This window comes from Puma concolor, chromosome E3 (assembly GCF_028749965.1).
Source record: "Puma concolor isolate L17-30 chromosome E3, mPumCon1.1.hap2, whole genome shotgun sequence".
Classification (NCBI taxonomy): domain Eukaryota; kingdom Metazoa; phylum Chordata; class Mammalia; order Carnivora; family Felidae; genus Puma; species Puma concolor.
In genome coordinates, this window is record NC_141682.1 from 36,601,875 (window position 1) to 36,613,895 (window position 12,021).

Sequence of the window (12,021 nt, forward strand, 5' to 3'; positions counted from 1 at the left end):
GTGGCTACCAAAGCTCTGTCCGTGTAACTCCAGGCATAGGGAACTTACTACGGATGATGGAGTACACACACTATTTTGGATCACTTTTAGTGTCCTGCTGATGACATTATTAAGGTGTGGGCGGCACCTTCCTTCCCTACAGGGAAGCTCTTGCAACTCTTGAGGAGTTGGAAAAAAAACCACAAGGTCAAGGAACTGGTAAGCAAGCTGATACAGCCTGCTGGGATACAGGACAGCTGGCATCAGAAGGCCCAGCTAGAAGGTGAGTGTGTGTGTGTGTGTGTGTGTGTGTGTGTGTGTGTGTGTTACAATTTTTCTCTCTTTGAGTTGCTTCTCCTCCCCTTGAAAATGTTTCTGCAACCAAGTGATCTGAGTTTCGTGATGCCAATGGGTAAATAACACAGGGTCTCTCAGCAAACCAGAAATGAAGCTGGTCTCTCTCCAGCTATACCATTTTAGTGCATTCCAGGGGAGTGAGAGAGGAAGAAGATGAATATGTCACAGCAGCTGGTCCAGAGCCTCCCCGCTGCACTGCTCTCCTGACTTATGGGTAACTAGTTAGCAAAGGTGTCACTTGGGAAAACAAAGTATGATCGGGCTAAGATTTGCAAGTAAAATCACTTGTTCCTTCCAAAAATAACTGGATATGTTTTCTCCAACACTCTGCAAAAAAGGAAGAAATAGGGCCTCCCCAATTTCTCAGCTGGCCCGTGTGTCTCCTCATCTATCATTGGGGTAATACGTCCAGAGTGGCATTTCGTAATGACAGCAACATTCCAGCAAATCGATAGTTATTCAATTCCCAACAAGCTCTCAAGTCCATTAAGCCTGATTACATTCACCCATTTCAGTGCGTGCCGTTATTTTTCCTACACCGGCACTTAATCTATAACAGGAACTTATGAGAACTTTCAAAAGCAATTTCAGCATCAATCAGCATAGAGTGAAGGGCACGATTTGCTTGTAATTATTTATCGGACGGGGCGGCAGAGGGTCTGACAAAACTCCAACAGCCGACCTTCACCCCAAGTTTCCAATGGAAGCAAAAGGCCTTCCAGTTTGCCACGGAGTCCTCCTTCAGACTCCACGCACACCCCACTGGCCTGCTTACACCAGGAAAGATGGAACGATTTCCATGTTGTTACGGACCATTCTCCAGGCAGTGTATATATGTCTCACGTATAATATAGGGGTTTCCAAGCTAAGCAATGGCCATAAGTCTAGGATGATAGAATGTGTTGTTATTATTGAGAATCGCCCCTACATGTCTCGAATCACCCAAGTTCTTAAGGTTCACAAGCACCATTTGGAAAAGGGGGGAAACTGAGTTTGACCAGAGCCCTCCCCAGAAATTTTAATTAAGAAGGTAGGGTACTGCGCAATTTTCAAATATAGTTGCGGAGGGGGCACAAGGTTAAGGGTGAAAGGGTGCACTAAACACAAAATACATTTAGTTTTCCTTTCCCGCAGAAACAAGAGACAGAATTAACTACAAAGCGATGGCTGTTCTCAAACAAACAAGAAAACAACAGCAAAGCAACCATCTGGGTTTCCCAGGATGTTCAGGCTCTGTGACTAGTAGGTGTTCGCTTTCCACAGAGAACTTTGGACATACACCCAGAAGCCAATGCTTGTTTAAAAAGACAAACTTATGCTAAGGAGGGGGGGGGTGGAAAGTCCCAAGTATCTTATTGGTAGATGAGTCTCCCTGCACAAAATTAATAGGCTTAAAAGTAAAACCAACACACATTTCAATCCTCCACTTTCTTGCCATCATTAAGATGTAAACAGCTGGTAAGGGAGTCCTAAAGTAATCTCTGAACTTCATAAATGAACCATCAACAGCGTGTTCCTTTTTGCCTCAATGCCACCACTCGACCCAGGTGAGGTGGGGGGCAGGGCACTTCTATAAAAATAGACAACCCACATGAAGGCAAACATATAAATTAATGCATATTTCATGCTCCTTCTATTTCCTGGGCTAAAGCTCTTAACCAAGTCACCTCATGATAAGTTACTTTGCCTCATGATCTGCTCTGGGAGACTGAGTCCCTCAGAAAGCTAGGAAGGAGAGCAAATCCTTTGCCCCGTGGTCAACCTCCTGAAGCAAAGGCATGAATGTTAAACAGCACCCAGATCGATACAAGCAAATATGGCTCAACTACACCATTTATTCAGCCATGAGAGATGTCAATAGCCAGATTAGGGTGATCCATCTTGGTGATTTCCTACTGTCTTCCCCCTGACTACATGAGGGCTTTTTCCTGTATTAAAAGTGTTTGCTTTCTCAACCATAAAAATTCCAATTATTACTCTGAGCGCTCTGGAGTTAAGTTGCTGGCTGGCAGTGGCCTTGAATTACCTGGATCAGTCCGGGAAAGTAGGGGCCTGCAGGAACAATCATAGGCACGCCATAGGGATGCAGGAGTACTCCTTGAGAAGGCAACATGCTTTACGTGAAGGTATTATTCCCTCTGAAGCTCAACACATCAGTGGAGAGTTAGGGGAAAATCTACAGACCCAACTTCTTCGGAACTACAAAGCCGAGAGCCAAATCGCTTCTGTCACGAGCCAGGCACTCATCAACGCCGAGAGGGGGAAAGAAAGAAAATCCGCATCAGCAACTCTTAATGTGAAAGTTTTCTTCCCAGACGCCGAAGAGACACGGCAGCTGCAGACTTGAATCTACCAAAATGGAAGGTGCTATTTTGGGAACGGCTTGCCTAACATGACTAACCAAATACTCTTCATTAATTTAGTTCTCAGAGAGAGTGAGAGAGAGGCCAGATGACTGAGAGAGAGAGGTAGGCCACAGGAATGGGGCTCTTCCCGATGAAGTTGGGTAAAAGGCAAGGGACAAAGTCTGCATGGGATTTTTAGAGAGGAAAATGAGACTTGTAAACTGATAGGATTATCAGTCGCTACTTAAAAATCAAGTAGGTAAATGTGGGCACCCTTTGGAACTGATCCAAAAGAAGCTAAGGAGATCATCTAATCTGTGCTTCTCTCTCTGTCACTGGCTTTAATTTAATTTTATTTCATTAAACAAATGTTTTAATGTTTATTTTTGTAAGAGAGAGACAGAGACAGAGTGGGGCAGGGGGTGGGCAGAGAGACAGGGAGACACAGAATCTGAAGCAGGTTCCAGGCTTGGACCTGTCAGCACAGAGCCCGACGTGGGGCTCAAACTCACAAACCGCGAGATCATGACCTGAGCCGAAGTCGGACGCTCAGCCGACGGACCCAGCCAGGCGCCCCTCACTGGCTTTAATTTTAAAGGGGCAATCTGTGCAAATCACACAATAAGAATACCAGCGGGGCGCCTGGGTGGCTCAGTCGGCTGAGCATCCGACTTCAGCTCAGGTCATGATCTCACGGTTCATGAGTTCGAGCCCCTCATCTGTCTCTGTGCTGACAGCTCAGAGCCTGGAGCCTGCTTTGGATTCGGATTCTGTGTCTCTCTCTCTGCCCCTCCCCTGCTCATGCTCTCTCTCTCTCTCTCTCTCTCTCTCTCTCTGTCTCTCAATAATAAATAAATGCTAAAAAAAAATTAAAAAAGAAAAAGAATACCAGCTAATACTTGCAGAGTGTGCTACACACAGAGAATGAACTAAGTTGTTTACACAGGTTATGTAATGTTATTCTCACAACTCTCTGAAGTCAGTACTGTTACCAGTTCCAGGGAACACACAGAGAAGTGGACTTATACTAGTCGAATCGGTTTCCCACACGTGTACCCTTGTTAAGAGTCAGTGCCGGGCCCGGAACACAATTCCTAACCAGGCGACTCACTATATGCAGCAGAGTACTTCATTCTCTAACAGAACTTTGCATGCTTTCAAAACAAAACAAAACAAAACAAAACAAAACAAAACAAAACAAAACAAAACAAAACAAAACACAGATTCTCTGTCCTTGAGCTTTCAATGGTCATCTGTGACTATGCAATGTGTTCATACGAGATGGTTTCCCGTTCCCAGAGTTTAAAGGCATATCTACCAAACTATGGACGAAAAATAAATTCAAGCCAATATTTGCAATCTTTCTGATGCTTGAAAATACCCAAAGGATTGTCTGGGATAGGTTCCATGGTAATAAGTAAATTCCTGTGGCATTACATGAATTGAAATGCAATTGATTTGGGTGTCTCACACACTAGCTGTGTGATGTTGGAACAAGTGACTTAGCATCTCTGAACCTTGGTTTCTTCACCTAGAAAACTGCAGTAATAATAGACCCTGCCCCATGGGGTCGTGAGGCAAAGCTCCGGGCATCATATCATGGATACCATACTAAAGGCTATTAGCTGTTCCTATCATGTGTGTGTGTTCTCCTGATGGTCAGTATGGATACGTCTTCAGCTTCAGATTGAAGGCACAGATAAATTCACAGAGTCACTCATGGCAAGAAGGCACATGGGCATGTGGAAAGCTCCCGGTTTTGAGAGCAAGGGCGTGCAAGTGACCAAGTGAGTCCACTAGCTAACGCCGAAGGCCCAGGGATCACTGGAAATCACCTTCAAACCAAACATCCGCTTGCCACATTCCACCTCTAACTCCAAGCAGGACACAGGATATAGATTTTGTAGAAACTCAGAGAGCTTCAGACACCGCAAACCATATTCAACTATTGGCTTTTTCTAAATCCAAATGTCAATTCCTCCACTTTTAGATAGCCAAGGTGTTTTTACACTACACTAATTTTAGTTGCTTGATTTAGCTGCATAATTACATTTCTAGATAACGACAGTGGACAGCGTTTGGCAGAGAATTCAATTATTTAAGGCTGAATTTTGGCCATCTTGACAAGGTTTCTCTGTAATTGATTCTCCTGCATCAAAGTAGCCACACTGTTACAATTCAGAAAGCTCCAGTAACAGCTGCAAGTTGACCCCTCTTACTTAACAGCCTGATACTGTTTCTAACTTTAGCTTTTGACTATGACTTTCAACACTGTGCTTCTGAGAAGTTACCAATGAGGACAGAGGCATCTTCATGAGACAGCTTCTCGGGATGGGGGAGCTATTCATTACTTTGGTCAGAGCTGGGTCAGATTGGATTATTTCTCTTTAGTGTTAGAAAATGTAAAGACTATTGGAGGAGGAGGCAGGAAACTTAGTCTGGAAGGCCAGAAATTTACACAATTTAGATTCTTAGTTTCCTAAACTAGAATAGAGGCAACAATATCCACTTACAATTCACCAAGACTATTCCCAAGAGCAAAATTGAGAGAGTGTTTTGGAAACTGTGGAGTTACATAAATACAAAGGATAATTGTATTTATTAACATATATATTGTTTTTGTTAAAGAATCTCATGATTTCAGGGAGAAATGAGTAACATAATATATGGGATATATACATACTTAGCTATACCTTTTGCAGAGGGCATTTTGTTTTCTTTTTAAAAACTCCATAATACAAAAGTTTTTACTGATCCTGAGTAATCAGTATTTTCCCCCACCCCCATCCTTGAAGATAAGGGCTAACTGTTTTGTGACCCTTTTCACATTGACTGCCAGGAAGCTTAAAGCCAAATAAGAGATTCATCTCTGTCCACTGTGTTGGCCTTTCCTGCTTACAGATCGGTGTTTTTGTCTTCCTATCCTCACCACCTCCAGTACTAACTACTGCTGTTCACATTTTCTCTGATTCTGATTTTATATTCACATATTACTGTCACATATAATCATAATAGTTATATTTTTGAAATTGTATGAATTAAAAATATCCTTGCTCTAAACCTACCTCAAAAACTTCATGAACTAATAGAACATAAAATCAAATGACAACCATTAAACAAAACCTCTTTTTCCTGGGGTGCCAGGGTGGCTCAGCCAGTTGAACGTACAAACTCTTGGTTTCGGCTCAGTTCACGGTCTCGCAGTTTGTGAATTCGAGCCCCACATTAGGCTCTGTACTGACAGTGTGGAACCTGCTTAGGATTCTGTCTCCTTCTCTCTCTGCCCCTCCCCAGCTCATGCTTTCTCTCTCTCAAAAACAAATAAACATTGAAAACAAACAAACCTCTTTTTCCTAACACAGGTCCTATTTTTTCCAAATAGGAAGCACCTAGTATTACTGGACTGTAATTCTTTTCTCTTACTTCCATTTCCTCTGCTAAAAGACACTGCCTATGCATCTCTGCTCCTCACTGGCTCCTGAGCACAGCTCATGGTAAACAGTCAGCTACCCAGTATGAGTTCGTGGTTTTTTGCAGGAGCTTTGAAAATGTAGAGTGAAAGAATTAAGTAGAGAGCAGGGGAGACCGTGCCTGGGAGACACAGGTAGGCCTCGAAACACAGAATTCAAGCAAAGGCCCCACATCACAATCTAAAGCAGCCATCCCAGACAGGATGGCAAAGTTGTTTCTGTAAGTGGACAGACAAATAGCTCAGGTGTTGACGACCTTACGCTCTCTGCTGTAACCACTCAAAACTGCTACTGTCACCTGAAAGCATTTACAATATGGAAACCAACAAACACTGAAATTTGAATTCACTATAATTTTCGTCTGTCAGGAGATACTCCTCTTTTGATTTTTTTCCCCATCTTGAAAAAGTGTAAAAACCATTGTGAGTTTGAGGGTCATAAAAATGGGTAATGGGCTAGGATTGGCTTACAAACCATGGTTTGCTGACCCCTAATTGAGAGCATGTATTTTACCTAAAGCTCTGGAAGTCAGACTTTAATATAATAGCAAATATAAACTCCTTTTCAGTTGCCCTCTGCTTCTCCACATGCTTCCCGATTATCCTGTCACTTCGTTGAGTGCTGGTTCTGTGTCAATCTTCCCTGTGTCAGGGATTTCCATCAGGAGATTTTTTTTTTTTCTTAGCCAACCTTTCATAGTTCAGTCTCACCCCACTCTCCAAAGAAGATAAAAACAAACAAGCACAAAACAAACCAAAAAACCCACCTCCCATCTTCTTTCTCCATCTTCCATGATGGGACTCTTTTCTCAGTCACTGTCTCGTTCTTTCCTCTCCTAGATTAAAGTGGTTCCTCTGCCTAGATGAGGTCGGATACCGCATCTCCTTCCCACATCCAAGAGCTAACATGAGGATTACTCTGTTCACCACCAGCCCTTGTGAGGGGCAGCGGCCTAAAGTTTAAACACCGATGTAGGAGAAGGAAAAAGAAAAGAAACACAAGTTTTGGATGGAGGTTGGGAGACAAGAGCATTCAGAGAAAACCAATGCCTGCCATATGGATTCTGTTGGTTACATGAGCCAAGTGTAACCTCATGGACCAAATCCAGTCTGAGTAGAAGGACGAGGGGGAGGAGGGGGAGGAGAATGTTGATGACGGTGATGGCTTCTCTGCATTGTGCAAAAGAGAGATGATATATTTTTTTATTAAAAATTTTTTTTTACACTTTATTTTTGAGAGAGAGAGAGAGAGACAAAGCACAAGTGGGGGAGGGGCAGAGAGAGAGAGAGAGAGAGAGAGTCAGTCCAAAGCAGGCTCCAGGCTCTGAGCTGTCAGCACAGAGCCCAATGTGGGGCTCGAACTCACAAACCGTGAGATCATGACCTGAGCTGAAGTCGGACACTTAACCAACTGAACCAACCAGGTGCTCTGAGAGATGATATATTTTTTAGTGTTTATTTTCGAGAGAGCATGAGAGAGAGTAGGGAAGGGGGAGAGAGGGTGGGGTCAGAGGATCCAAAGCAGGCTCTACACTGGCAGCACAGAGCCTGGTGAGGGGCTCGAAGTTACCAACCACGAGATCATGACCTGAGCCGAAGTCAGATGCTCAACCAACTGAGCCACCCAGATGCCCCAAGAGAGGTGACAGTTTTAAATGGAGGCATCTCATGTAAAATTTAGATTTATAATATCTCTTGAAAACCTGCAAGATCTAGAAGCTTTGGCCCACATTTCCTTGTACAATCCCTAACGTCTGGGAAGGATCTGCCTCCGCCACAGCTCAGAAGAATCACACTCCATTGGTGGAGAACCACCTCCACCAATCTTTACCCGCTTCCTTAAAAGAAGCCAAAAGTCAATCGCCACTTGCCGACCACTAAAACAGAACAAAACAGAAAGCATACAACAGAGCGTTTCTGGGACAATATTAATTGCACTCCCTGTCTTTGGAATACTGACAGTGGTTACCTAACAATATGGATTCATGCAGGATACTGAAACACTCATCCCACCCCACTTCCTGGCCGATGTGGGGGAGAGAGAGAGTTTTCTACAGTATTCAAGGACCTTCCTCATATTCCTCACCCTCACTTTTCCAGATTCATCCTCTAATACACACTGTCCCTCCTTCTATAAATCCCCTTTTTCCCCCTGTAAATCAGTCTGGCAAGTTGCCTTGGCCACATACTTTTATAGAACCAAGCCTCTGTAATAATATGGCCTGCTACACAGAACTCATTCTTCCATTCTTTCCTGCCTTCCTTCCTTTCTTCCTTCTTTCCTCCCAATTCAACCTTGATGGCCCGATCAAATCTTGCATTTTCTGCGATGCCTTCCCCAGGACCCCAGGCAGAATGAACTACACCATCACCCATGTTCTAGAATCACCTTAGCAAGGTGCAATCATTCTGTTAAGTGTGGCTACCCGTCTGGAAGGGAGGTTGGCTGAGGCAAAGCAGTCTGCCATTCATTCTTGTTCAGCCAGTGACTGTGAAGCAGTGACTAGACAGACAGAGTTCCCCACAATGCTTTCTGGGACAATGACTGGCTGAAATGGCTGCCTTTGGGGGGACATGTGAGTAAAGCTGTGAGGGTACAGGAGTCTCCAGACAACTGAGGGCTGCCTGTATCTCTAAGGTTGTCTCAAGTGGCCCAGGGGCATTCCTGGCACAGTAGCAAAAGCCTGAGTCTCAAAGTTGGAGAGGCTGGGCTGGGATGTTGGTTATGACACCCTTTTGAACATGTGATCTAGGATGAGATCCTCAGCCCCGAGCCCTCGTCTACTTGGGAGTAAAATAAGGCAATATCTGTGCCTCCTCTCAGGCAGGCTGTTGCCTTGAAGTGACTGGCCATGCACGGGCACTCCTGGCAGGTGGAAGGTGTACAAAAAGGTCCAATGTATTTTTTTTCCTTCAGAAGGTCTTTTGTAGACCCATGTAAAACTATTTTTTAATCATCTCTATCCTATGTCAAGCTTCCCTCCTCCAGGCCTCACAGGTACCCACAGTGGTGCTTCAGGTGGAGCTTTCTCTCACCTCACACAATGGCTTGCAGAAAGGCCCCATCCTTCAACAAGCAGCTACAGGCAGGCTTCTCTGGCAGCCTCCCACCTTCTCCAGCACTCATCATGACCCACCTGTCCACAGCCCCAAAAGACCAGCGCTGATTTGTCCCAGGATAGTAGAGACCTGGCTGGTCATCCCACCCAGGTAAGGTGAATTTTATCTCCTTTACCTCATCCTCGATCATTTTGGTTTCCTGTCTTTCTCACAGGACCGGGCAGAGAGCAGAGGCTCAGCAAGCACTGGAGAATCACTTATGGTGACTACAGGACAAGATGGAGATTCAGGGATGTTTTGTGCCTTGTCTGAGTTTAAACTGAAAAATGTGTGCTTTGTCAGTTACCAAGAGCCAGTTTTCCCTTCCACATGACCCTAGAATCTTCTAGATCATCAAGAATGACCACTCCAGGGCAACAACTGAACCACAGTTGATAAACTCCACTCACTACCAGACATGCATTCAAATCCTATCCAACGCAGGGGAGACTAGCATGGAAGGGCTTCCCCTGGCATGGACCTCAAAGATAAATCCCATGAGATGCTACATAATGCTTATGGTCCTGATGCTGGGGACAGACGGATGAGTTCCCACCAGAGGAGAGGCTGGAAGCATCGAGCTGATTATCAGGGGAGGGGGCAAGATCTTCCAGTGGAGAGCTTCCACAAACTGTGGGTAGGATGTACTGAGCCATCAACCAGCTGCTCCCCAACTTTTAGTGACTTCCTTTGTATTCTCGGGGGTGGGGGGACCAGTCCAACCAGGAAGGTCACATCCTGAGATGAGGAGCTACAGCCCCTACCCATCTTATGGACTAGTTTTGGTTAATACGTGTAAATGAGCTGATGCAGGGAAGTTCTTACAAGAATGATGAGTGCCTAGTAAGCATGACTGCTCACCATGGTACCACTATTCCCTCGCTGTCTGACACTTTTCCTTGCCATCTGGCTCTCCTCTTGCAAAAGCACCAGATCATGGTAGTTAGGAGCTCACACTGAGCCACACTGCCCAAATTAAAACCCTACTTTTTACCAACTGCTGTCTGTGTCCTCTTGTGCAAATTACCTAACCTCTCTGTGCCTAAGACTCATTTTTTGTAAAATCAGAATGTCGTCAGTAACCATAACTCAATCGTAACTCATAGGTGGTCCGGAGATTTAAAAAAGAATAACATGTAGACACGTTTAGCTGAGGGACTGGTTCATCACATCACAAACACTCATTTAATAGGGTGCTGGTAGCTATTGTAATGGTAACAGCATTAGCAACAGCTTGTTTTGAAGGATCAAACCAGCCCCAATCAGGGCTCCTTCAAACCAGGAGTATCAAAATCCTTTCTCCCTTTGACCTCTAATAGGTCAACCTGTAATAGGTTAAAGCAAATAGTGCTCACAAAAGTAACCTGCCATGTGCCTTCTTGTGTAAGAGCTTACCTCCTCCTTTCGTGCTCTAAATCATAAATTAAGACATAGGGGCTAACAAGGATGTGTGTGTGTGTGTGTGTGTGTGTGTGTGTGTGTGTGTGGCTTCTGTACATGGAAGATACGATGTTGAAACCAAAAGACGAGAATTCCAATGTCAATGGAGGGTTTACAGGGATGATGAAGATAGCACCTTTGAATCTGGGACACTGGGTCACCCTATTACCTCCAAAAATGGTTATGAAGATGCACAAAGAAAATTCCAGTAGGTTTTGTAAGTGAGGAGGCTGCTGATTATCATTAGAAACTCGAACCCCCAGCGGTAGAGGCAGCACAGTGCTCTGCTTGGTTCATTAAGCGCTTCTTGACCTGATTCTCCTCTGAAAGCCAGACTGACTGGCTGAATGAGCAAATCTAAGAATATCAACCCCACACATCATCTCTGCTGAGATCAACAATGCTTCAGGAACCGACCCCTGACCTGTCTGGGAATGAATGGCAACTGGGTTTGAGAATTTGTTGACCTTGCTTGAGGCAAACAAATGCTCTCTGGGGACTCTCAGAAGGGGATGATAATCGGCTGCTCCCCTGGCTTTTTGCTTTGTGCCCTCCCTGTATCTTCTGCGTCCATGCTGCAGGTCCCTGCAGGAGCTGGGCACAGAGACACTCCAAATAGCACAGTCTCCAGAACCCACAACCGAGCCTTTTTGCCCAAACCCCATGCACATACTCTACTCCCTGTGAACTGGCTGAAACACCCGAGCTCTGTGTGCATCCTTCTCCTCTTAGTGACTAAGCGCCTGGAATTGCACCCCCCCAGCAACCTTTGCATAACACAAGGTTCACTGTAAAAAGAATCCCATGACCAAAGAAGTAGGAGAAATTCAGCTTGCCCTCTCTCCCTCTTGGGGATTTGTGACACCTATTAACATAGCAAGGCACCTGAGAAGTCCTGCAAGGAAAAAGAATAGAAACGTGTTTGACCTTGTTTGATCCAGATATTCCCAAACTTACTTGATGACCAATGGACTATCTGTTCATTGATCCATCATCCATCCATCCATCCACTTGAATATCGGGCTATTGAGAATTAATTATGTGTCAATCCTGTGCAAAGTTCTTTACCCCTTCTCCTTTCCTTTTTCTCCTCCTCCTCTACCTCCTCCTCTTCATCACCATAATTCAACCATTTGAACAAATATCCAATGGTTGCTTTGTGCCAGGCACTGAACCAATTTCATCACATGGGTTCCCTGTGTTTACCCTTCCTATAGGTCTATCAGTAGATTCTGCTCAATTTCTTACATTACAGACAAGAAAACGGAGACACTGAGAGGTGAAGTAATGACAAAGGAAATATAGCTGGTAAATGATGAGTTGTACCTTGAA

General features: G+C 44.6%; 1 protein-coding gene and 1 long non-coding RNA gene across 36 annotated transcripts in view; one reads left to right on the plus strand and one right to left on the minus strand.

The window, feature by feature from the left end:
- The window catches only part of RBFOX1 (RNA binding fox-1 homolog 1), a 2,073,113-nt gene that overhangs the window by 348,980 nt on the left and 1,712,112 nt on the right, over positions 1 to 12,021 (minus strand). For 2 of the 35 annotated variants that reach the window (XM_086691403.1, XM_086691395.1), the window contains exon 1: positions 2,363 to 2,665. The exons of 30 other annotated variants lie outside the window; for them this stretch is intronic. In XM_086691403.1, coding sequence (XP_086547529.1) covers positions 2,363 to 2,449 — 87 coding nt within the window. In that variant the 5' untranslated portion in view covers positions 2,450 to 2,665. Of the gene's footprint in view, positions 1 to 2,362; positions 2,667 to 12,021 lie in introns of those variants that run through there. 3 more of the 35 variants (XM_025916742.2, XM_086691399.1, XM_086691393.1) reach the window with 2 other exon arrangements.
- On the plus strand, positions 34 to 10,246 carry LOC147573154 (uncharacterized). The gene is made up of 3 exons (XR_015245280.1): positions 34 to 262; positions 1,471 to 1,578; positions 6,991 to 10,246. It is a non-coding gene; the product is annotated as an uncharacterized LOC147573154 (long non-coding RNA).